Source organism: Erythrolamprus reginae, chromosome 4, assembly GCF_031021105.1.
Source record: "Erythrolamprus reginae isolate rEryReg1 chromosome 4, rEryReg1.hap1, whole genome shotgun sequence".
Lineage (NCBI taxonomy): Eukaryota > Metazoa > Chordata > Lepidosauria > Squamata > Dipsadidae > Erythrolamprus > Erythrolamprus reginae.
In genome coordinates this window covers 80560558-80587947 of record NC_091953.1, presented here as the reverse complement: position 1 = coordinate 80587947, position 27390 = coordinate 80560558, and the positions used below count along the sequence as shown (strand labels likewise).

Genomic DNA, 27390 nt, shown 5'->3' with positions numbered 1-27390 from the left:
GTTTTGCTTACAGCCCCAGGCATTAGCAATAGCAGCGGCGGCAGGAGAGGCAGCCCTTTGCAATGTGGTCCGCCTGTCTCGGCACTTGCAGAGCGAGGATGTAGAGGTGGGTTTGCGGAGGAGTTGCTGGCGGGGAATGGAGCGAGGGAGGGCAGGGGAGGGATTCCCATTCGGTTTGCCTGATTCCTCCTCCGCTTCTCCCGCATGCAGCTCGCGCTTTCTCTGCCCTGGTCTTTAGCGCTCCGACGACGACTATCCCCCACTCTCTCTCTCTCTCTCTCTCTCAAAGAAAAGCCTTAATTTCGTAGCCATCGGCCTTCCGAGGCTGGAGTTCGTCCTTTTGGGGGATTATGATCGCTTAATCCAAACCACCGCCGCTATCCCCCCCCACGCGATTCCTTGCACCTTCTTCCCAACGTTATATCTGCGGTTCAGCCTCCTTCCCCGTTGAGAGAATTCCGATAGCAATACTAAGTTCTTTCCCTTTAAACACAAGCATAAGCACGCGACCCAAAGTAGAGATGCAAAACTTTGATGCGCTAGTTGCGGGAGGTTAGAGTAGCTGGGCTGTTATTGCACCACGTTCAGCGTTCGTCGGTCCAGTTAGGCAGGTGGGGCTGCCCAACTGCGCAGAGCGGCTCCTCCCCTCCAGACACACGCTTCCCCGACACGCGTCTGCGGCTCCACGCGTGCACCGAGGGAAATCCTTTGCCGCTAAAAGGACCCTTTCAATTTTTTTCAAATGTAAGACATACCCCGATAGTAAGACATAGGGGGGCCTTTGGGGGTAAAAAGAAAGTAAGACACTGTCTTACTATCGGGGAAACACGGTAGTAAATGAGTGGATTCCTTCCACTCAATCATATATGATTCCTAGAAACTGCATGGACAAGTCCCTGGAGTATTCTTGGCATGTTTTTTCAGAAATGGTTTGCCCCTGCCTCTTTCTTAGGACTGAGAAAAAGTGATAAGCCAAAAGTCACCCAGCTGACTTTGTGTTTAAGGTGGGACTAGGTCACAAGCTTCCCATTTCTAGCTTAATGTCTTAACCATTACACCAGACTGGTTCTCAATCAAATGCTACTTGATAGCTAAACAAGTCTACTGATTTGTATTTCAACCTGTATTTTAGCAAGCTAGTAGACAAGGTATGGAATAGGAAGAAGTATTATTAACTGCAAGTTACCGTATTTTTCAGCGTATAAAACACACATTTTCCCCGCTAAAAGAGGGTGGGAAATGTCAGTGCATCTTATATACCGAATACAGCCATTTTTTTCCCCCTGTATCAAAACCCTGCCCCCGCAGCCCATTTTTGCAAAAAAAAAAAAAGGGTGGACAGAGGGTCTGGGAAACCTGCAGAGAGCTCCTGGGTGCTGGCAAAAACGCCCCATTTTTGTGAAAAACAGGTCATTTTTCACCCATTTTTTTTGCAAAAATGGGGGCATTTTTGCCATCCCCCAGCACTCAGGAACTCCCTGCAGGCTTCCCAGACCCTTTTCCTGTTTTTCACAAAAATTGAGGTGTTTTTGTCTTCTAATTACTGTATATACTCGATTATAAGTCAGCCTGATTATATGCCGAGGCACCTACTTTTGCCACAAAAACTGGGAAAATTTATTGACTCGAGTATAAGTCGAGAGTGGAAAATGCAGTGGCTACTGGTAAGTTATAAATGTATCTCTATCTCCTTCTGTAAATATTGTCATATCTATTCCCCCTAGAAATTCTATAACCATATCCTTATCCACCTCTCTCTCTTCATATAATTTCTCATAAAATGTTTATGCTATATATTTTTGTCAGTAATAGTTGTTTTCAGATTTCCAGTTGAGTCATACAATGCTTCTATTGTTTTATCTATTGGGCTAATTTTTGTTGATTGGGCTAATCTCCCCAGTTTGTTTGCAGATTCAAAGTACAGTACAGTGATCCCTCGATTTTCGCGGTCTCGATTTTCACGAAACGCTATACCACGGTTTTTCAAAAAATATTAATTAAAAAATACTCCACGGTTTTTTTGCTATACCACGGTTTTTCCCACCCGATGACGTCATACGTCATCACCAAGAGTCACTTCTCTGTCTCTTTCTCTTTCTTTCCTGTCATTCTCTGCTTCAATCATTTTCTCATTTCTCTTTTTTTCTCCCCTTTTTTCTATCATTTCTCTCTCTCTTTCTTCCTCTCTCACTCTCTTCCTCCCTCTCTCATCTCTTTCTTTCCTTCCCTCTCTTTCCTTCTCTCTCCCCCCCTCCACTTGCCCACGAGAAGAAAAAAAGCAACCTCTGCCGGGCAGCTCCCCTTGTGCCCCCGCTTTGTGCCTGCCTCTTGTCCCTCTCTTTTGGGGATTTTCTTTTCTTTTCTTTTTTCGCCTTTGGTCTCCCATTAAACCAAGGAGAATGTGAAAAGGGGGGGAAAATGCCCAGGAGGAAGCAGGAGTAACCCAAGCGCCTCTCTTTACGTAAGTGCTCTTTTTCTTTTTTTTAAAAAATCGCCCCCTTCTCTGTTTTGCCCCCCGTTTTCCTTCTCCCCTGCCCTGTTCTCCGCTGTGTGTCTCTGTCTCTCTCTGTCTGAGTGCGTCTGTGTGAGCGCGAGAGAGGGAGTGCGTGTGTGTCTGTGTGTCTTCCCCTCCTCTCTTTCTTCGCTCTTCTAGCTCTTTCCCCTCCCCTTTCTTCGGATTGTGCATTTGTGTGCGTGTACGGACGGGTTTCTCTGAAGGGGGTCTCTCCTTTTTTGGGTGAATTTATCAGGGTGGGGAGTCGCGAGTGGAAGGGTTTCTGGTGCCTTGGGTGGAATCGGTTGCGAGGTCCGCCTCCGGCTAAAGGTTGCGGCTTGGGCTGGTCGGCCTCGGAGGCAGTAGAAGGCGAAGAGCAAGCGGGGAACCCGGCGGGGTGGATGGCGTCGGCGTTGTGTGTGTGTGTGGTGGTGGGGATAGGATAGAGAGGGACCCGGGAGAGTTCGGGTCTGCCGCTTGGCCGCCGCCGAGGAGAAGCGCGGGGAGGGCGAAAGAGGGAGATCGTGGCATGCGAGGTCCCTGCAGAGCAGAGGGGGTGGCTGAGGCGGCGGAGGCGTAGCGGCGGTGGCGGCAGGCGAGCTTGGAGCCTTGCTTCACCTCCTTCGCTGCAATAAAAACGAAGGGGTCAGACGCAGCCTCGGCGAGCCGAAGGTTTCTGCGGCTCTGACCCAGAGCAGGAAAGGCTGGTGGGGGCGGCGAATCCACCTCCCCAGCCACCGGAGGGAGATCGGGCTGGTGGGGGCGGCGAATCCACCTCCCCAGCCACCGGCTCCACCATCTGCGCATGCGCGGCCATGGAAACCGGAGCATCCTTCCCCTCCACGCACTTCGCCCTGCCTGCCTCCTGGCTCAAGCGGGCGGCGGCAGACCGCCTTTGGGTTTTCGGCTGTGGGGGGAGGAAGTTAGGAAGGTCCTCCTGCTCGCCTGGTTACCTTGTGTGCGCCGCAGAACGGGACGAGCCGGCGATGCGCCCCCCGCCTCCCCCACCCTGGCTGTGGGCCATCCGTGCCCCTGCTCCGCTCGGTCGGTGGCCCCGGAGAGGCAGGAGCCGGGCGCTGGCCTGCTTTTTGTCCTCCGCAGACCCAGAGACAAAACAAACAGAAAGGAGGCGCGGAGCGGGGGGAGCCGCCTGGCAGAGCGCTCGCAGCCAGTGGGTGGCGGCAGCGGCGGAGGACAAAAAGCAGGCCAGCGCCCGGCTCCTGCCTCTCCGGGGCCGCCGACCGAGCGGAGCAGCGGCGCGGACGGCCCGCAGCCAGGGTGGGGGAGGCGGGGCGCGCATTGCCGGCTCGTCCTGTTCTGTGGCGCACACAAGGTAACCAGGCGAGCAGGAGGACCTTCCTAACTCTCTCCCCCCCAGCCGAAAACCCAAAGGCGGTCTGCCGCCGCCCGCTTGAGCCAGGAGGACAGGCAGGGCGAAGTGCATGGAGGAATGGGAAGCTGAAGCCGCCGGCATTTGAGCTTCCCATTCCTCCACGCACTTCGTCCTGCCTGCCTCCTGGCTCAAGTGGGCGGCGGCAGACCGCCTTTGGGTTTTCGGCTGGGGGGGGAAGCAGGATGACCTTCCTGACTGCATGGCAAAGGGGCGGGGAGGATCGGGAGGCTCAACCCTCCTTCGGTGGTGGTGGCTGGTTTCTGATTTTTGGGCTTGCACGCATTAATCGCTTTTCCATTGATTCCTATGGGAAACAATGTTTCGTCTTACGAACTTTTCACCTTACGAACCTCCTCCCGGCACCAATTCAGTTCGTAAGACGAGGTATTACTGTATTTTTGTTTGGCAGTTCTCAGTTTCTAAGAAATTTATTCTTCTGTTATTAGATTTATTTCATGTTTAATAATATTCAAGTCTCCTAATACTTTACAATTGTTTGGTTTATCTTGTAAAGGTTTCTCTATTTTTTGTAACTTTGTTGTTAATTTATCCAGTTTATCTTTCCTTTGGTTTCTCCTCTTAATGACATATCCTATGTAAATTACCCTTATGTAGGCCTATGTAAATTACCCTTATGTAGGCCTTATGTAGGCCTTTTGTCCCATGTATTCTGAAGTTAGGTGTTACCATCATTATTAATTTGAAGAAAATATCCTAGTTCTTGTTACATTATTTTAATGAATTCAGTTTCTTTAATGATCACTTGATTCATCATCCATCTTGGTTTCATTCTCCTGGTTAGTTCTCTCCATTTCAATAATGGAGGATTATGATCAGCCAGTCATTAGGAAGTATCTCTATATCAAGTATTTCATTAATAAATTCCACATTTGCGAAGGGGCTGCGAGAGGGCTTTCACCAAGCACTTCGGGAGCGCCTGGCCCACCCCTCCTGCAGCCCCTTCACTGAGAGGGCTTTCGCCGAGTGCTGTCAGCGAAGGGGCTGCAAGAGGGGCGGGCCAGGTGCTCCTGAAGTGCTCGGCAAAAGTGCTCTCAGTGAAGCGGCTGCGGGAGCGCCTGCCTTTGCTTCAGCCAAGGAGAAGTAGCACCTGCCCCACCCCTGCTCAGCTCGCTCACCCGAGCTGCCAGTGCCTGCTGGTCTCTGCTCAAAACTGGAGTCCCTGCCGTCAATGACTCGAGTAAACTCAAGGTTGGATTTTTCAGCACATTTTTGGTGCTGAAAAACTCGACTTATACTCGAATATATATGGTACCCCGTCTAGAATGACTGGAGGAGGAATTCTGGGAGTTGAAATCTACTACTCTTAAAGTTGTTAAGTTTGAAGACCCCTGGATTAGGGGTACAAGGATCTTCAAACTTGGCAAATTTAAGACTTGTGGACGTCAACTCCCATTCCTGAGCTAGCATGATTGGAGAATGGAATTCTGGCAGTTGAAGTTCACAAGTCTTAAAACTGTCAAGTTGAAGTTTGTAAAATGTATACCTGGTTGTAAAATGTATACACATTTGTAAAAAAGTATTCTGCTACACAGGTATTTTATTAAATAATATATCACTATATCATTTGGTTCAGAATAGTTTTTTCCTTGTTTTCCACCTCTAAAATCTTAAGTACGTTTTATACTATGAAAAATACGGTACTTATGTTGACTGCTGGCTGTAGTTCAGCAGTTCATTTCCCATCAGCTCAAGACTGACTCAGTCTTCCATCCTTCCCAGGTGGGTAAAATGAGGACCCAGATTGCTGGGGGCAATATACTGACTCTGTAAACTGCTTAGAGGGTTGTAAAGCTCTGTGAAGTGGTACACGTCTACTTTTGCTAAATGTTATTCCCTTTAATAATTTCAGGATTGTTCTTCAAAAATATTGGCCATCACTAGTCTTAATTTCTCCACAAAAGCACTGAATTACAAATACAAATAGATGATAAGGAAGCTACTAATTTTATTATATTTCTACCCTCATCACAATCCAGTAACTTCTTTGTAAAATAAATTATTAAACAATTGAATATTTGGCATAACAGCACCTTGAAAACCTTCATTAACTTTTTCCTGAATACAGGTAATCCTCACTTAGCAAGTCCCTCATATACTCAGTGACTGTTTACAATGATAACTAAAATGAAAAGGTAATTTTTTCTTTAAAACATCTATAGGTTGCATAATTTACCTTTCAATGTTGCCTTTTTAAGCACTTTCATTGCATACAGCTGTTTGGCATCAGATCCTGAAATTTTTTTCACAAGAAATACCTGTATCAAGCATAAATAAAGCCTTTTTAATGTCAAGCACAACAATGAACTCAATCTGTATAGTCTGGAGGACGGGAAAGGGGAGACATGATCGAAACATTTAAATATATTAAAGGGTTAAATAAGGTTCATGAGGGAAGTGTTTTTAATAGGAAAGTGAACACAAGAACAAGGGGGCACAATCTGACGTTAGTTGGGGGAAAGATAAGAAGCAACGTGAGAAAATATTATTTTACTGAAAGAGTAGTAGATGCTTGGAACAAACTTCCAGCAGACCTGGTTGGTAAATCCACAGTAACTGAATTTATACATGCCTGGGATAAACATATATCCATCCTAAGATAAAATACAGGAAATAGTATGAGGGCAGACTAGATGGACCATTAGGTCTCTTTCTGACGTCAATCTTCTATGTTTCTATGTTACTGTAATAATCAGTTGAACTGGCCAACAATATAAAAGTTAGGGCTCAGCAAAGCTTTAAAAATGTCAAAGTGAATGGGGCATTAACAATGTACCCCCTTCTGAATCATTACAAAAATGGAAGAATTTCCAGCATCAGAAGCTGCTCCTGGCTGTCTATAAAGTAAGTACATATGCACCTAATTAATCTCAGTGGAAAAATGATGTAGTTGTACATGTTTATCACTTGCAGAAATAGGTGGGAACAGATTCCAAAGCAGTTGCATCAACCAGCACAAAGCAGTCCTTTTAACAATTTGGTACATACAGTGATCCCCCGCTCGTTGCGAGGGTTCCGTTCCAGGACCCCCCGCAACGAGCGGGTTTTCGCGAAGTAGCGCTGCGGAAGTAAAAACACCATCTGCGCATGTGCAGATGGTGTTTTTACTCCCACAGCGCTAGCGAGGAGCCGAAGATTTGGGGCGGCGCGGCTGTTTGCCGCCGGCATGGAGGGCTTCCTAGCAGCCCCCCAAACCCGGGTTGGGAGTCCGGGGGGCGCTGGCTCTCGGCGCTTTCGAGCTGAGTCCGGGAGCGAATTCGGACTCAGCTCGAAAGCGCCGAGAACCAGCGTGGACAAGCCGTTCGTTGGCGCTTGCTATCGGCGCTTTCGAGCTGAGTCCGGGAGCGAATTCGCTCCCGGACTCAGCTCGAAAGCGCCGATAGCAAGCGGCAAGGAACGGCTTGTCCACGCTTGCTATCGGCTTTCGAGCTGAGTCCGGGAGCGAATTCGCTCCCGGACTCAGCTCGAAAGCGCCGAGAACGAGCGTGGACTAGCCGTTCCTTGGCGCTTGCTATCGGCGCTTTCGAGCTGAGTCCGGGAGCGAATTCGCTTCCGGACTCAGCTCAAAAGCGGCGAGAATGAACGGCGTGGGCGGGCGAAGGGCGGGCGGCAGCGAGGAGTTTGCGTGGGTGGTGGGGAAACTCCTCGCTGACGCCAGCAAGAGGGGGAAGACTCAGGGAAGCCGCCCAGCAGCTGATCTCCCGGTTGCCATCTACGCATGCGTGCCCCGGGCACGCATGCGTAGATGGTATTTTGACTTCCGGGTTCAAAAATAGCGAAGTACCCTGTTCGCAATGGTTGGGGACGCAATAAACGGGGGATCACTGTATATGCAAATTTTATTAATAATGGTTTCCTTTCTGCAGCTTGTAGGGGAATAAAATATGAAAAATCCTGACTTCAGTTAGAGGAGTATGGTTGATCAGCACATACCAAATAATATTATTCAAATATAAAGTTCTCCAAAAATTTTATAAAGCTTCTGATCGAAAAAAAGTCCTGCCCACTTCAAAGTTAGGCTATTTAGTACTTTGATTACATCCTGAAAAGATTCTTTGAAGGCTGTAGGGAAATGAAAGTAACTTTGTGAAAATACAAAGTACAGTAATACCTCATGATACGAACTTAATTGGTGCAAGGAGGAGGTTCGTAAGACGAAACGTTCGTAAGACGAAACATTGTTTCCCATAGGAAACAATGTAAAGTTCGGGGGGGTGCTGGGAAGCCCCCCAGGCCGGCTGCGACCTTTTAAAACAGCCGCGCCGCTTCCCAGCTGTCTCCTGAAGCCGAACGCCAAAGCCGAACTTCCGCGTTCGGCTTCAGGAGACAGCTGGGAAGCCGCGCGGCTGGGAAGCCCCCCAGGCCGGTTGCGACCTTTTAAAAGAGCCGCGCCGCTTCCCATCTGTCTCCTGAAGCCGAACGGCAAAGCCGAACTTCCGCGTTCGGCTTCAGGAGACAGCTGGGAAGCGGCGCGGCTCTTTTAAAAGGTCGCAGCCGGCCTGGGGGGCTTCCCAGCACCACCACCCCGAACCCGGGGTTCAGAAAAATTTTGCCTCTTCTTACGAACTTTGTTCGAGTTACGAACCGGCATTCGGGAGGCTTCTGGGAAGCCCCGCCGCCCGGCTGTCACCTTTTAAAACAGCCGCGCGGCTTCCCAGCAGTCTCCGAACGCCGGTTCGTAACTCGAAAAAAGTTCGTAAGAAGAGGCAAAATTTTTCTGAACCCCGGGTTCGTATCACGAGTTGTTCGTAAGACGAGGGGTTCGTATCTTGAGGTACCACTGTATTGCAGAGTTTTATTAACGAAACAAGTTTTTATATTAATTCAACCATGGAAAATTGTGAGGAAGTAAATTAAATTTATATTATTATCCATTCATAATTTGTGAACAATCATTCTTAAAATATTCAAATCTGAGTTTGGATAGAAAACTAGGAAACAATTAAAGAACCTGTAGAAAGATTTGGTAGGTGGAATTTTAAAATTAAATATTCATTTAGGGAATTAGTACAAGCTGTGGCAAATACTATGGTAGCTTTTACATATCCAAAGTCTCTTACCTTTCCAAAAGATCCCTGGCCTAGTACTTTAAGGAGTTCAAATTGTGAAGGATCTGCTTTTTCATGCCCTTCTTTGACATGATATGTTATTGCAATCTCTTTAATATTGCCTTCTTCCTAGAAAATAAAATAAAAAAGGTTCAATGGATTTTTTTAAAAAAAATATTAAGAGATATTATACAATAATTAAAGGAAACATACAATATAAATTTAAGTTCAAAGTTCAAATTTATTATTGCAGTCATAGACCAAAACAAATAAAAACACTCAAGTGAATACACAATCAAAAGTTGTAGGATAAAATGATAAATAACAGATAAAATCCATGATAAAATCCAGTCTATCAATTATGCATTGTCAATAATACTAAAATTACAATCCACAAGCTGTGAGGTCTATATTCAGTTTGATACTATTTGGGAAAGGAATAAACAAGGTTGCCACATTTGTCGTATAAATTAGCTAAGGTATATTAGGCACTTAAAAGCTGGCCACAAATGGTATACATACATACATACATATACATACATACACACAAATATGTATACACACGTACACATATATACACTATAAATTTAAAGAAAAGAAAAAGTGCAAGTAGGTGTTAAAAAAGTAAATGGGAGGAAATAAAAGAAAAAGAATAAAGAATTTATATAAAAAATTGGCTTGATATTTTTTATTTCAGATTTTTTTACAGACATATTTAAGGAAAAAACTTAAGATGACAAAGAAAAAGATTTCACTGAATATAATTTTGATGCAACAGGAAAAACAGACAAGCTTATGAAAAGGGAGCTGTAAATAAAATAGATGTAGTTGTTCATGATAAGGGGAAAACTAATAATGAAAACAATGTTCTTCGGGTAATGTGCACGAATGCTCAAAGCTTGAGCAACAAGCTGTGAGTTAATGGCCATAATATCTAGAGATAATTTGGATCTGGTTGCCATAACTGAGACATTGTTTAAGGATTCTAATGAATGGGAAATATCCACACCAGGATATACATTGTATAGGAAGGATAGAATAGAGAGAAGGGGAGGTAGAGTAGCCATTTATGTTAAGGAAAGTCTAAAAACAATACTAATTCAAAATACATGTAAAAATCTGGAAACTCTGGGTTTGCATGCAAAATAAAGAAGGTTCTGTCATTAGAATTGGGGTGATCTATAGGCCTCCAGGGCAATCTGAGGAATATATCGTTATGGGTGATTTCAACATGCCTGATGTTGACTGGAATATCCCCAGTGCCCTTACATGCAAAAGTAAGAATACAGTAGAGGCCTCTACAGGAGCAGCTCTGGCACAGCTGGTTAAGACACCGACTAGAGGGGAGAATATTCTAGATTTAGTTTTTACGAATGGGAATTGGGTTTCAGAGGTTAAGGTGGGAGAAAATTTAGGTTGCAGTGACCATCTATGTTTGTGGTTTGTTGTAAAAACTGATTGTGAGCAATCCTATACTGCAACCAAAGTATTGGATTTCAGAAAAACAAATTTTAATGCAATGGGGGAATATTTAGATAATGAATTAAAGGGGAGGGATAAAATGGCAGGAGCGAGCACCCAGTGGACTGTATTAAAAAAATGCCATCTTAAAAGCCACTGAACTGTATGTAAGACAAATAACTAAAGGTAAAAGGAAGAAGAAACCGCTATGGTTTAGCAATGATATAGTCAATGAAAAAAAGGCTGCCTATAGGAGGTATAAAGAGTCTGGAAGTATAGCTGATAGAGGCGAAACAGATAATATATGGTGCTAAAGCCTCAAAAGAGGAAGAAATTGCCAAATCTGTAAAGAAGGGGGATAAAACCTTCTTCAGATATATTAGTGATAGGAAGAAGATAACCTGCAGCATCACGAAGCTTAGTACCGGGAATAATACATGCATTGATGGGAATAAGGAGATCGCTGACCATTTCAATAGCTACTTCTGTTCAGTTTTCTCAAGACACCTTACAAAATAATACTATAGAGGGATATAGCATTGCTTCCAGCTGTATGGATTCAGCTCCAGTGATCTTAGAAGCCGATGTCTTAGAAGAAATTGAACGATTAAAGATAAATAAGGCAATGGGTCCAGATGGCATCCACCTCAGAGTTCTTAAAGAACTCACATCTGTCATTGCTACCTCTCTGACTGATTTGTTTAACCAATCCCTGTTAACAGGAGATGTTCCTGAGGATTGGAGAATGGCCGGTGTTGTGCCTATCCACAAGAAGGGCAATAGAGAAGAAGCTGGTAACTACAGTTAGCTTGACATCAGTTATAGTTAAAATGATGGAGACTCTACTCAAAAAGAGGATAAATCAGCACCTAAAAAACAATAACTTATTGGACCCAAATCAGCATGGCTTTACTGAAGGCAAATCATGTCAGACTAATCTCATTGATTTCTTTGACTATATCACAAAGGTGTTGGATGAAGGTGGTGCCGTGGATATTGCCTATCTGGACTTCAACAAAGCCTTTGATATGGTTCCACATAAAGAGCTAATAGATAAATTAGTGAAGATTGGACTTAATCCCTGGATAGTTCAGTGGATTTGCAGCTGGCTGAAGCATAGACATCAGAGAGTTGTTGTTAATGGCGAGTATTCTGAGCAGAGACAGGTTACAAGCAGTGTGCCACAAGGGTCTGTTCTGGGTCCTATTCTTTTTAATATCTTTGTGAGGGGCATAGGGGAAGGTTTGGTAGGGAAGGTTTGCCTATTTGCCGATGACTCTAAAGTGTGCAATAGGGTTGATATTCCTGGAGGCGTCTGTAATGTGGCAAATGATTTAGCTTTACTAGATAAATGTCAAAGCAAAGCAATGGAAACTGCAGTTTAATGTTTCCAAATGTAAAATAATGCCCTTGGGGAAAAGGAATCCTCAATCTGAGTATTATTATTATTATTATTATTATTATTATTATTATTATTATTATTATTATTATTATATTAGATTTGTATGCCGCTCCCCTCCGAAGACTCGGGGCGGCTTATTGTATTGGCAGTTCTGTGTTAGCAAAAACTTCAGAAGAGAAGGATTTAGGGGTAGTGATTTCTGACAGTCTCAAAATGGGTGAGCAGTGTGGTAGGGCGGTAGGAAAAGCAAGTAGGATGCTTGGCTGCATGGCTAGAGGTATAACAAGCAGGAAGAGTGAGATTGTGATCCCGCTATATAGAACGCTGGTGAGACCACATTTGGAATACTGTGTTCAGTTCTGGAGACCTCACCTACAAAAAGATATTGACAAAATTGAACGGGTCCAAAGACGGGCTACAAGAATGGTGGAAGGTCTTAAGCGTAAAACGTATCAGGAAAGACTTAATGAACTCAATCTGTATAGTCTGGAGGACAGAAGGAAAAGGGGGGACATGATCAAAACATTTAAATATGTTAAAGGGTTAAATAAGGTTCAGGAGGGAAGTGTTTTTAATAGGAAAGTGAACACAAGAATAAGGGGACACAATCTGAAGTTAGTTGGGGGAAAGATCAAAAGCAACATGAGGAAATATTATTTTATTGAAAGAGTAGTAAATTCTTGGAACAAACTTCCAGCAGACATGGTTGGTAAATCCACAGTAACTGAATTTAAACATGCCTGGGATAAACATATATCCATCCTAAGATAAAATACAGGAAATAGTATAAGGGCAGACTAGATGGACCATGAAGTCTTTTTCTGCCATCAGTCTTCTATGTTTCTAGTCATGATTAATGCTGTCGTGAACTGCATACTCTGGAACATAACAAAAAAAATTGGAAGTTCCCATTATAAAGCATATGAGAAATGAGCAACACTGATTTGGACAGCTCCTTCCATGTCTACATTTAGCACAAAGTAACTAGACTTACTAAAGAAAAGTTTCTAGATTATTCTTGGTTCCATTAATCAAAGAAATATGTTTACATCTATATTTAAACATTTATTCACAAAAAACAGTCATGCTTGTGTCTAGTCACTCCTCCAAAGTCAAATAGGGCAACATATACAAAATGTTTTTTTTATCATCTTTCAAAAATAAGATTTGGCTCAGTTAAATCATGGCACCCCGCTTCCTTCTCCAAAGATGCTTGGGAGTTAAAATGGCCTGCTATTGGCTGGAAATGGTTGAGGCAATTATTCCATGTTTGAACTTGCTGCTGTAGTTTGCCTTTGGTGGTGGAAGCAAACATAACATTATCAACATAGAACAGAGGTGTCAAACTAGATTTCTTTGAGGGCCAGATCAGCACTGTAGTTCTCCTCCATGGGCCGGCATGTGTGTGTGTGTGAAGGGGGGGGAGGGAGACAGCACTGCTGACCAAAATGGGGTGCAGGAGGACCATGCACATCTGCCCCATTTTTGGCCCAAACTACCTCTTGCAGCACTTTACTGGGCACAATGGAGTGCAGGGAGCCCTCACACACACTTGTCCCTCGTTTTTGCCCGCTATGGCCTCCTGCAGCAGTCTGTCAGCTGAAAACAGGCCCCTTGCGGCCCATTTTCAATGCAACCTGTTTTTGCCAGAAGAGTTCTACTGGCGGCCAGGAAAGCTGAAGATGGGTCATGAGGGAGTGGGGGTGGTTGCGTGCACACAGCCTGTTTTAGCCCATAGAGGCACAGTGGGCCAATCCTTTCAATATTTCCAGGCTGTGCTTGCAGGCTGGATTTAAGCACCCCATGTGCTGGATCTGACCTGCAGGCCTTTAATTTGACACCCTTGGCATACAGCATAATCCAGGGTGTGTTCTGCTGCAGGGTATGTGTGATGTTATCTATGACCAGTATAAACAAAAATGGTAACAGTGCAGAGCCTTGGTGTATTCGAACCGTCAATGGGAATCTGTTGCAGAGACCAGTTGGGCGTTGCACTTGGCTGCTGGTGTTCTTGTGTAGCATTTTGACCCAGTCAGTGAGTGGTTCAGGTACTCCGGATTCCCGGAGGGCATACCAGATTAGATTCATTTTATTTGTTTGTTTGTTTGCTTATTTTTTATTTATTTATATAATGTAATAAGTTTTTATTTTATTTTATAGCATACAAAAATTTGAATTTCAATTGAAGAGTGTGTTGTCTGGGTGCAACTCATTTTAGGAAATAATAAACTGTTTACAACAATATTCATTGCATTAGTATTAAATATAATAGTAATAATAACCATATTTGTTTTCCCAATTTATCATACCTTCCTTATATCACTGATCCCTCTATATATTTCACTATTTCTAACTCCTGCTTTTGTCAGCTAACCATTGATAAAATAAGCCCCAGTTTCATATTTTCCTTAATTATAAGTGTTATCTTATTTCTACACATTTATAAGTGTTATCTTATTTCTACACATTTTTGCACATTATAATATTTTAAATCATATTTTCATATGTTGGAATCTCTTCATTTTTCCATTGTTGTGCAAATACTATTCTAGTTGCAGTCAATATATGTTAAATCAAATATACTTTATAGTTTCATTATATTTAGAAATGCCAGATAAATGAGTCAGAAGACATATTACATCCCATGTATTACATTTTATATCAAAATTTGAATCTAGTTCTGTCCCTATTGCTGTCTAGATAAAGAAATGAGGATATTCATTAAAAGTCAATAGTCTAATACCAGCATCATGAAAGACTCAAACAGAGATGTTGTGAGCACTTGCAATACAACTGACAAGTCCCAGGTAGGATATCTGTGACCAGAGGTTGGTGGCAAATTGTAAACTCCTTTAAAAAACTTTGTACTTTCAGATGAATCTGTGAAGGGTAATGGTGGATAGGTTTTTGACCAGCCCCAACTGCAAGAAGTCCAAAAAACGGTGATACTCTGGCCATGGTAGGTAACATGTTCTGAGTGGCACACCAACGAGTAAAAGCCATCCAGGCAGCCTCATATATCCTGGTTGTCAATGCCCTTCTGGAGTCTAGAATGGTGGTAATTACATCCCCCAAATAGTGCCCTTTCCTGAGCATCTCCCACTCAATCGACAAATGGCTAGTTTGAGCCACTGGGGATCCGGGTGTCGCACAGCTCCTTTGGAAAGGGAGATCTTGTGAGGGGGAATTCTCCAAAGGTGCAAGATGGGCAGTGTCATCAGGTCCATGAACCATGGCCTCCTCAGCCAGTGAGAAACCACAAGGATCACCTCTGCTTCGTCGTCCATGATTTTCCTGACAACCCATGGAATCAAGCCAGAGCATCCACTGTGCTAGAGCTGATTGGCTGGTCTAAAGGCATATATGAGCCACCTTTGATGTGAGTACAGTGGAAATAAATTCATTTACTTTATTGAACGTACCAATACAAATACCACAATGGCCCTGTCATGCCCAAGTAATAAAAAGATGTATGAAATGGGTCACAGAGGCAGCAAACAAAGTGTATACACATGAGAAACATGATTTCGCAGGAGAAATTAGAGGGCAAGAAGTCAGTGATTGATGTCAAAGAATGAATCAAAACAAGACTTGATGAAACCCTCTAAAACATTTTTGTAACTGAAATAATTGCTTTCTAGTGTTAGTTTATGATAGCATGGATTATTTTTTGCTTCGCTTGATAGATTCATGCAGAAAAGAACTTTAATTTTTTGTAGCACAAAGTGTAATTTTGAGGATAAATTCCAACAGTATTTGTGGGGTATATGATATAAATATGGTATATTTTCCATACCAAGCTAAATAGTGTACAATTGCAAAAATAAAAGCAGATTTGAATTCTTGGTGTAAGGCCATAAATTTTAGAATACCTCACTGAAAAAAATGCAAAAATTATTTTTCACCCCATTAAATGACATGACCTATTAAGCACTCAGTGCTACAATGTTCCAATAGTTAAACATTTCCTATTAATACATCATCTATTTTTGTTCAAACCAACAACAAATAAAAAGGAAAAAAGCTACACTCAGTGTAATGGAAACAAATCAGTGAGAGCTGATTTGAAAAGTGTATGAGAAACTAATATGAAATTTGGCACACTAATGGCTTTTTTAAAACTAATATATGAGCACTTGATTTAACCAATAGCTATTGATGAAGAGGAAAGAGAAAAAGATTAACAATAAATTGCCTCAAATAGTTACTGATTAATAATTTAACCTGTTTCATGTAATCATCTTTAATAATTAAATATTTTAATGATTTAATAGTTTAGTGTAGGGTTAAGGTACTGGCATAGAAACCAGGAGACTGGATTCTAATCCCAACATAAACATGAAAGCTAGATAGCTAACTTTGAGCCAGTCCCTCTCTTTCTCTGCTCAACCATTTCACTAAGCTTCTGTTGGAAAAACATGAGGAAGAAGAAACAGTATGTATATTGGCTGCCTTGGATTACCTAGGAATAAAGGCTAAACTATAATAAATAAAAATAAAATAAAATTTCACTGTCTCCCTTCTACGCATAACATAACAGAATGTATGTACAATTTCCCCATATAACACATATTTTGTCACAACCTTACAGCAGCTTTCTAAGGAGGATCAACATGATTTTTCCTATGCTGATCATTGGGGAAGACAGGATAAATGATTTGCCTTAAATTGTCTAAAGTATTCTCATCCAGGGTGAAATTCCAATCATAATGTTCCTGATTTTTAGCTTATTGGTCATTATAATTTAGTCATATGTAGATCATTCTTAGTCATTGAGAAATACCAACAGAATAGTTTTATATTCCTAGTTTTATAAACAGCTGACATTTATCTTTAATGGAAGTTATAACCATCAACAATTTAATATTATTACTTGACTATCAAGCTACACCAGTAAAATTAGCTTTTTATTTGTACATATATAAAATTACTGTACATTTTTCCCAAACAGCACTGGAGATAGACAGTTACATAAGCTTTTGCATCCAATTCTCTGCAGGAATCCAAATTAATAGACTCTCCAACAATTGCTTCACTAATGAAAGAGATGCAATTGATTCTAAGCTTTAAGAATCAATATTCCTATAATTTAAAAATTAGTTTGTATTCTCCACTCTGGGGTGCTAAGCAGGTATGGAAGTAAAAATTCATTCATGCTTAATGATCACATGACATACAGTACATGCTTAATGATCACATGACATACAGTACATTATCCTATAAATACTATACAAAAATAACTTAAAATTCATTTTATACATATTTTATAAACAGCAATACACAATGCAATTAACACAAACCTGTAGAATACAGTACTAAGCAGTTGCACAAAATTTTGCCACAAATCCAGATGTCATCACTAGGTTGTACATTAAAGGAAAAATCATAAATACTTCATCCGCACAACATAATGAATATAAAATGACAATTATGAATACGATCAATTGATTAGATTTTCTTTAATGAATAGGTATACGTTTCCCACAAAATAGTTTGATTGTATTTTCTTTCTAATAATGCTGATGGCAATATGACGTATCACTCTGTGTACAGAATGCTGATGTGATAGGAAATCACAGAAGGATTTATTAGAAGACAATTCAATTTTGGGCTGGAATGTAGCCCCTCCTGCAAACCTAAGCTAATGTCCTGTTGTTTCACTTTCAAATGTGCTTCTTCAGTTTCTTGCAGTGAAAAATTGAATATAGAGTTTCTTCTGCCGGGCTTCTTGACACGAGTCCCCAATTAAGTTCAAAAGTAGAAATTCAGACACACACAGTTGTAATGTCAATAACACTTTTAGTCAGTCAAAGTGCTCTCCTTCAAAGCAACAGCCTTGAATGCTGGGAAGAAAAACAAACAAACAAACAAACAAACACAAAGCAGATACAAGGTAGCTGTAAAGACATCACAGCCACCCCCCTTCAAGAGTTCTCAAGTCACAAACTTAACTATGATTTAGTTCAAAAGTCGCTGGCTATTTAACAGCAGCCCCATTCGCCTAATTACCCCCAGCCACAGGTGATCTCCCTTATTTCTTATAGTATTTCCGCAGTTGCTCTTTCCTTGATATTGCCCTGCATCTGCACACATCTATGAATATCTCCCCTTCCGAATCCAATGATGATAATGATGAGGAATCACTCACAGGGCAACTATCTAATGGGCTGCCTGTAATTACCTCCTCTGTGGATCCGACTTCACTTTCACTATCTGCTACAGACACTTCGTTGTCGGAAACCGTCAGTAGTAAAACTGGCCTCTGACAATGGGAGGATTCTCCCCCATCATCCCCCCAGTCCTTGGAGCAGGAGCTGGCCCGGAGCCAACCACAACACTATCCCCCCTGGAAGGCCCCTCCCCTGACTCCAGCGCAAGGGACAGGGCTTATGCGGAAATTGCACGTGAAATGCCTGAATGAGGGTGGGAGCATCTACCAATGCGACCTCCACCCATGAGCAATCATCTGGCTCACACTCTACCCATTGCACTAAATACTGGAAGCAATCCTCCACCCAACGTGAATCCCGGATGGCGTGGATCATGGCATCGGGCAGATGATCCCGAACACAGGGGGCAGGAAGGATGGATACACTAGGACGGAGCGGGCAGTCGGGACGAACAGGGACCAAGCGGTAACGATGAAATACGGGGTGGACGTGCATATTGGCAGGCAAGGAGTAAATCCGAATCCAATCGAACACTTATAAGAGTTCATATTAAGACTTACAAAGTGGCGCTCAAGGCGGTAAGATGCGCGTATCATGCCGCCTTGATTGCATCAGCGGAATCCCGCCTGGCCGCTGTTTAGGGTGACCCACTCCCTTCTTAACCAGGGGGGAGTTGGGGAGCCCTTACAGAGTAGTGCCGAGGATTTTAACATGTTTTTCGCTGATAAAATCGCTCGGATCTGGGCGGACCTCGACTCCAATTGGATAACAGAGTCGACTGACAATGAGTCAGTCGAGGTGACTGGGGCCTGTACTTGTCCACCTGTCTGGGAAGAGTTTGATCTGGTGACACCTGATGAAGTGGACAAGGCCATTGGAGCTGTGAGTTCCACCTGCTGCTTACTGGATCCGTGTCCCTCCTGGCTGGTCTCGGCCAGCAGGGAGGTGACACGGAGCTGGGTCCAGGAGATTGTCAACACTTGTTTGGGAAGGGGGTCCTTTCCAGATCCCTACAAGGAGGCACTTGTGCGCCCCCTCCTCAAGAAGCCTTCCCTGGACCCAGCCATTCTTAACAACTAGCGGCCAGTCTCCAACCTTCCCTTTATGAGGAAGGTTGTTATTAGGTTCCACAGAGTTGGCCTTCTCCTGGTCCCGTCGACAAAACAATGTCAACTGGCGGGACCCAGGGGAAAAGCCTTCTCTGTGGCGGCCCCGGCCCTCTGGAACCAGCTCCCCCCAGAGATCAGAATTGCCCCCATCCTCCTCGCCTTTTGTATGCTCCTTAAAACCCACCTCTGTCGTCAGGCATGGGGGAACTATCTTTTCCCCCTAGGCCTATACAATTTATACATGGTATGTTTTTGTGTGTTCTTGCTTGGTTTTTAATAAGGGTTTTTTAGTTATTTTAAATATTAGATTTGTTATATGCTGTTTTTATTATTGTTGTTAGCCACCCTGAGTCTACGGAGAGGGGCGGCATACAAATCAAATCAATCAATCAGGTGAGACGATATGCCATAGAATATTAGATTTTAATATTAAATATTAGATTTGTTATATGCTGTTTTTATTATTGTTGTTAGCCGCCCCGAGTCTATGGAGCGGGGTGGCATACAAATCAAATCAATCAATCAATCAATCAATCAATCAGGTGAGACGATATGCCATAGAATTGATGACCTGCTTGATAGGGAAAGGGCCCATGAATCGTGGATCTAATTTTCGAGGGGGCAACTCTGAGGCGATGTGTTTTGTGGACAGCCACACCTTATCCCCAATGGCCAACGGGGGAATGTCTCGCCAGGACCACTGTTCCCCGTAGGCTGCGCGCGTCTGCACACGCGTGCCCCAAAATACCCCCTGCGCACCCTTTTCCATGGGCGCGTGCTCCCCATCCCCTTGCCAGACCGTGGGGGCAGGGAGGTGCGGAAGTAGGAGGAAAGGGAGCCGCGGCCGCCCCTGCCTCCCCACGGTGCCTCCGGCCCCCTCGCGCCCCTGCCCCCCGCCCGCCCCCTCTCCTCCTCCGCCGCCTCCTGCCTTGGGCAGCGACTTCTGCCGCGGCGGTGGCGGCTGCAGGACGAAAGCGCTCCCAGCCAGGAGCCTGCGAAAGAGGGCTTTCTCCGTGGGCTTTGGGAATTGCCCCCCCCGCCCCTCTCGCAGCCCCTTCGCTGGGAGCGCTTTCATCCCAGACTTCCAGCAAGGGGGCTGCAGTAGAGGCAGGGCAGGCGTTCCCGAAGCGCTCGGAGAAAGCACTCTCGCAGCCCCCTCGGCATCGGTGCCTCCATTCCAGAGCTCCGCCTCACAGCTGATCACACTGCCGCCGCCCCACGGCTACTGCCCAATGCTGCTGAGAGAAAGAAAGAAAGGGGGGGGAGAGATAGCAAGAGAGAGAAGAGAAAGAAAGCAATAGAGAGAAAGAAAATAAGAGAGAGAGAGATGAAAGGGGGGAGAGAGAGATAGCAAGAGAGAGAAGAGAAAGCAAGCAAGAGAGATAGAAAGTGAGAGAGAAAGAAAGCAAGAGAGAGAGAGAGAGCAAGAGAGAGAGAGAGCAAGAGGGGGAGAAAGAGAGAGAAATGACTCTTGATTTAAAGCATATGGTAAAAAGCACCCAAATAACAGAGAACAAAAACCCAGCCGTTTGTGTGTGTGTGTGTGTTTGTGAACTCTTGAACCATTTCCAATAGCTCACCTCTAATTGGAAATGGTTCAAGAGTTCACACACACACACACACACGGGGGGGGGAGACAGGGATGGAAAAAGAGGAGAAGATAGTAATAATAGTAATAGATTTTGGTTTTGTTTTATTATTAATTTCTTTTAATAAAAAAAGAATGGAATTTTTTCCTTATTTATATATTTATTTATTTTTCTATGCCGCCCAGTTCCAAAGGGACTGTCACTCAGAAACTATACTTTTCCGCCCACACCGAAAAAAAATTAGAGGGGACATTGGCCGGGACCAGTCAGCAAACTGCTTGTAGTCCTCCTTGGCCTTGATCAGATATCGTTTTCCATCTCATGCACCGCATGAAGTTCCAAGAGAAAGTCTTTCTGCTGGGACTGGGGAATCTAACAGGGTTAGTGGGAAAAACCAAGGATGGAACCCTTAATTGGCAACCCGTAATTGGCGTGAGTCTTATGGAGGTATGCCGGGAATTATTAAAAGCAAATTCAGCCACCGGGAGACGTGACCATTTGGACTGACGGTCCGACACAAAGCACCGCAAATATTGCTCAAGAATGCCAATGACCTTCTCGGTGCCACCATCAGTCTGAGGGAGCTGTGTCAAAGCGAGATAAACTTGCACCTGTAAAGCGGACATTCGTTCCCTCCAGAACCGTGCCGTGAATTGAGTCCCCCAGTCCGCCACCACCCAATCTGGAAGCCCATGGAGCTGGAAAACGCTGTGTAAAAATAATTGAGCCGTGACCTGAAATGTGCCATTTTAGTCAGCATGTCCACCACCACCATCACCATGGTGAACCTCGAAGACATTGGCAAGTGAGTTACAAAGTCCATGGACACAGCTCCCCACGGCCTCGTGGGCATTGGCAATGGCTGTAACAATCCTGGCGGGGGCCCTGTAGCGGACTTGGCCGCATGACAACGTTCACAAGTGTTGACATAAGAGTGGACATCATCCTGAAGCCGTGGCCACCAGAACGTTCAGGACACTAAGTCCAACGTTTTGAACAAGCCAAAATGACCCGCAGTGGGATTGTCATGACATTGGGACATGATTAATCCACGAAGCGGCCCTGCTGGCACGTACAACTGCTCCCGGTACCGGAGCAGTCCATCCGCAAATGTCCAGGGAGAATTGGGCACTATCTCCCGCACCCGTTGTGCCACAAAACCATTCCCCTGCTGCATCTCTCAAATACGCCTCCGCAAATCGACGGGGTCATGGGTAGCAGCCAAAGCTTCCGTGGGCAGGACCGTTTGTAATGGGGCCACTTCTTTGGGATGTATGAACTCAGGTTTTCGAGACAAAGCGTCCACTTGGGGTTTTTGAAAACTCGGCGTGTACCGGATCCCAAAGTTGAGCCGTGCAAAGAAGAACGACCCATATATCTGTTGTTGGTTCAACATTTGGGCTGTTTACAGGAACTGCAGATTCCGATGGTTCGTCTGGACCTCCACCTGATGCCGAGCTGCTTCAAGATGATGTCTCCAGGTCTCGAATGCGGACTTGACCGCCAACAATTCTTTCTCCCAAATCGTGTAATTCCATTCCGAGGACGTGAGCTTACGGGAGTGGTAGGCACACGGAAACAGAGTGCCACCTTCTGGGTGGGCCTCAAGAAGCACAGTGCCAATGGTGACATCAGAGGCGTCGGTCTGCACGACAAACGGCCGACGCGGGTCTGGATGCTACAGCAGGGGTTCTTTCATAAAAGTGTCCTTGAGAGCCACAAAGGCCTGCTGCTCCACCTCACCCCATTGAAACGGCACGTGTGTTCTTCAACAAATGGGTGAGAGGCACGGTCAGAGTGGCAAAACCTGGGATGAACGTGCGATAATAATTTGCAAACGCCAACAACCACTGCACGTCCTTTACCCTCTGCAGGGGTTCCCAAGTTTTGAGAGCTGACACCTTGCCTGGGTCCATGGCTATGCCCCCTGGAGAAATGACATGCCCTACAAATTCAATGGTGGTCTGAAAAAACTGACACTTCTCCAACTTGGCATATAAACTCTGCTCTCGCAAACGGTGCAGAACCTGGCACAAATGCCCCAAATAACTGGACTGTGATGGGGAGTACACGAGAATGTCATCAAGATAAATGACTACAAAATGGTCTAGCATATCCCTGAACACATCGTTCATCAGATGCTGGAAGACCACTGGGGCGTTGGCGAGACCGAAGGGCATAACGGTATACTCAAAATGCCCATACCGAGTGCCAAACGCCGTTTTCCACTCACCCCCCAGCCGTATACGCACCAAATTATATGCACTGCGTATATCAATCTGCAGAGAGGGGCGGCATATAAATCCAATAAATCTAATCTAATCTATAAGCGGTCAGCCGGAAGCTTGGCATCGGGAAATAGTTCAATGGCACAATCATAGGGCTGATGCAGCGGCAGCCGATCCGCCTCTTTCTCGTTAAACACATCAGCGAATTTTGTGAGGCACTCAGGTAAAACAGCCGCGGGGATCCCGGGCCCTTGAGCAGTGCAAACATGACGGTGATGGTCCACACACTGCAGACTTGAAACGTGACTATGTTCTGGGACCACACCACATGAGGATCATGCGCACGTAATCACAATAACCCCAAAACTATAGGAAAATTGAGACCTCGGGTGACGTAGAACTGGATAGCCTCCATGTGTGTCCCAATGACCATATGCACTGGCAAGGTCTGGAATTGGATGGGCCCAGACAACAAAACTCGCCCATCAATAGTTTCCACAGTCAACAGAGGTTCCACAGGACACAATGGCAACGAATGTCTCTGCAGGAAAACCTCATCCAAGGAATTCGTGGTGGCCCCCGAATCCACGAGGGCAAGAGCAGCAATATGCCAAGTGCGACGATCGACCTGGATTTGAACAGCAATCATTAGGTGTCGGTACGATCCGGGGTCATCAGCCAAAGAATCCTGAGAGGTTTGAATACCATCCTGACCTAGCGCTGCCAGCAAGCTGGGCTCCCCTCATTTCCTGACTGAACTTCCAGCTGAGAAACCAGGAGCATGGGAACCGACATCGGGGAATCAGGAACTGTGGTGGAAATACGGGGTACAGATTCTGGAAGCTGTCCTGGAGGAGTCGGGATGACGGCAGTCAGGCCGGGAGTAATTGGGACAGCGGCCGCAGCTGTGCTCCGCCGTTTGCAAGGTCAGGAATTTGTAAAATGACCTCCCCCACCCCGCGATAATAGCACCAACCTGTCACACGTCGATGAACCCTCTCCTCTGGGGTCACGTGGGATCGAACGAAGCCCACATCCATGGGCTCCCCCAAAGGAGAAGTATCTGCCATGCGAGGAGGCAGGGCTGGCATGAAGCGATGGGGGGCAGGAACCAGATTCTGAACTGGCACAGTTGACACCCTCCGATGTGAAGCAGGCACAGGTGTGGCACCAGAAACTCGGGGGGAGGACTGCCCAGCCCGATACACCTCTCGGACCAGCAGCCGGGCTTCAATGGCCAGACAGTGCTGCTCCAGCCCAACCAGGGTGCACGACAAGGCCACATGAACCAGCTTGTCCAACATAGTCTCGGATAAGCTGTCCTGGAACGCCTCCATCAACGCGGCCTCATTCCACTGTACCTGCACCATGAGACCGCGGAAGTCACTCATATATTCCGCCAACAGGCGCATGCCTTATTTCAACCACTTCAACGCCCTCGTGGCTGTCTGCTCCCGCACTGGATCTGCAAACTGCCATCACAACTGGTTGCAAAAAGCGGTATAGTCCTGCAGCAGCGGATCATCGCGGTCCAACAATGGAGACACCCATGTTGCAGCGGGGCCAGCCAATAAGCTGCAGAGGAAAGCCACCTTCTCTGCATCCCTGGGAAAATGTATCATTTGTGCATAGATAAACAGCTGCACCAGGCTGTTCTGCCTGACTGGGCTCAGGCAATGCGTAACAGTCCAAGGAAAAGAAATCAAACACACACGTGCTCTGCTAATCAGCAAACTTGTATTAGATAAACAAAAAAGGGTTACTCAAAAACAGTTCTTAGTGTCTGAAAACAATTTTAGTGCAAGGCTTACTTCAGCTGCATACAAAAACACAGGAAAAAACAAACAAAGGCAACCTGGAATGAGCCAAGACGTTTCAGGAGTTCTTTTGAATCTTTGGAGCAAACAGCAAGTCCCAGAGTTTTCACCTCCCACTTGTCTGAAAAAGCTGGGTTGAAAACTCCAACAGAACAGAAACTTCAGAGCAGGAACCACAAAATAACACAGATAAACAGCCACAGTTTGCCTTGGCCTTTGTTCCCTTTTATCACTTTAGCCCTCATTAAGGGAACCATACCCAGCCCTCAGTATAAGAACCACACCCAGCCCAAGTGCTCCTAAAATGACTTGTAATACTCCTTAAAGCGATCCCTTTTTTGCATAGCTCTTCGGCTGCGCAGATCAGTATATTGATCTGCAGAAGAACTCAGGGATGAAAGACTGTCTGAGGGACTGCATGCCAAATCCCCTGGGCTGTCTGCTGAATCCTGCGTACCAGTGGCCTCTTCCTCCTGGCTGTCTGCCACATCTTCCTGGCTGTCTGCCAGGCTTTCGCATTCACTTTGTGCCGCGTCTCTCCCATCTGTGGGAGCAACGGCAAGCCCAGGCCCAAACACAACACAGGCTGATGAAGGCAGAAAACACACTACATTCGCCCCAAAACTTTTCAGGCATGGCCACAAAATATTTCCTCCATTGGCCATTAGTCATCCCGGGACAGCTCCTCCACCTGGGTGCTCTACGGACCACCAAAATTTTATCATAGACCACCAGTGGTCCACAGACCACTGGTTGGTGACCTGTGTTCTACAGCAGCGTTTCCCAACCGGTGTGCCACGGCACACTAGTGTGCCGCAAGACAACGTCAGGTGTGCCGCGGCGAGAGGCGGCGGAGGAGAGTGGGCGGATCGGGCGGGCAATGGGGAAGGGCGGAGAAGCCAGGGGCGCGTTTGGCCGGAGGCACCTACTGCCGCACCTCCCTGCCCCTGCCTCCCCACGGTGCCTCCGGCCATTGCCTGCCCGATCCGCCCACTCTCCTCCGCCGCCGCCTCCTGCCTTGGGGCGAGCAATCCGGGAGTCCGGGACCGTGTGGCTTTGCGCCATGAAGAGAAAACGGCCGACTTTTCCCTGCTGCCGTTTTCTCTTCATGGCGCAAAGCCACACAGTCCCGGACTCCCGGATCGCTCGCTTCTCTGGTCAGCAAAGCCATCTGCCCAGGAAAGCGCCGCGCTGGCCGGAGAAGCGAGCGATCCGGGAGTCCGGGACTGTGTGGCTTTCGGCCGGGCTAACGGGAGGCGGCGCGAGGCCGGGCGCTGGGGACGTCTGGGAAGGCGAGGAGGCTGATGGCTGCTGCACACTCCACTCTCTCTCCGGCTCTCTCTCGCTCTTTCTTTTTCTCTCTGTTGCTGGCGTGGTGAAAGAGAGAGAAAGAGAGAGAGAGAAAAAGGAGGGGAGAGAGAATGAGAGAAAGAAAGCAAGAGAAAGAGAGGGAAAGAAAGCAAGAGAGAGAAAGAAAGGGGAAGGAGGGAGAGGGAAAGACATAGAGGGAGGGAAGGAGGGAGAGAGAAAGAGAGCAAAAAAGAGAGGAAGAAAGAAAGAAAGAGGGATGGAGAGAAAGAAAGAAGGGAAGGAAGGAAGAGAGAGAAAGAGGGAGGGAGAAATAGAGTGAAATGGAGGAAGAGATATTTTTTTTGTCCAAACTTTTCTTTAGCCCCCCCGCCCCCCCCCTTCAGTGTTCCCCAGAATTTTGAAAACATGAATAATGTGCCGCGGCTCAAAAAAGGTTGGGAAACACTGTTCTACAGCATTTATTATTCTGACCAACTTGTGTCATTGGCAAAATTGGTAAGCATTTCCCTACCAAGTCATTAATAAAATGTTGAGAGCACTTGGACAAAATTATGTAAGGTATCTGTCAACTTGCAAAAGCACTTCTAGTTTGCTCTCAAGTTGCATTAGATGCAAGGTGGGAGCACATTTCATGCATATCTTCTCCCAACAGTGAATCTCAGGTTACCAAAACCAGGTTGTAAAGTTTGTCTCCAGATGGAGAATGTTATTTATGACACAGACGAAATGAGGTGGGGGACAGGCTCAAGGTGAGTTGCTATGTGTGGCAGAGCAAACCTCAATCGAGTAGATGCTGACATGCTGCTCCTAATAAATAATTTGATTTTTTTTGTAACTGAGACTCATGATTTAATCAGGGCATCTGTCAGAACCTTGACAATATCACTCATAGCTCTCGTTTTGATGAAATACTTTTTGAGTTTAGTTCTCAAACCAATTGTGGGTCCATACAATAGTCAAATAATTCAGATAAGACTTAACTATACTGCTAAGCAAAATATAGTGGAGTATGCATTAATGTAGTTAGATTGTGTTGATAAATTTTCCAAATATGAGTTTATATTTAATATAAATCTGCTAGTGCTGAAAAGCAAATAAAACCTTATTGCAAATACATATAAGGAACCGATATAGATACCGGTAGTTCTCAACTTACAACAGTTTGTTTAGTGACCAGAGTTACAAAGGAATTGAAAAAAGTTACCATATTTTTCAGAGTATAAGACGCAGCTTCCCCCCCCCAAAAGAGGCTGAAAATTTGGATGCGTCTTATACTCTGAATGCAGCTTTTACTAAGATTTTTTTCAGCCCTAATGAAGTGCTAATGTGATCTTCCATGATTTGCTAGAT

General features: G+C 45.2%; 1 protein-coding gene across 2 annotated transcripts in view; it reads right to left on the bottom strand.

Moving 5' to 3' along the window:
• RPS6KA3 (ribosomal protein S6 kinase A3) overlaps nucleotides 1-27390 on the bottom strand; it is a 79624-nt gene that overhangs the window by 32524 nt on the left and 19710 nt on the right. For both annotated transcript variants that reach the window (XM_070750617.1, XM_070750616.1), the window contains exons 3-4: nucleotides 8966-9082; nucleotides 6082-6163 (exon numbers count right to left, since the gene is read on the bottom strand). In XM_070750617.1, coding sequence (XP_070606718.1) covers nucleotides 6082-6163; nucleotides 8966-9082 — 199 coding nt within the window. The remainder of the gene's footprint in view (nucleotides 1-6081; nucleotides 6164-8965; nucleotides 9083-27390) is intronic.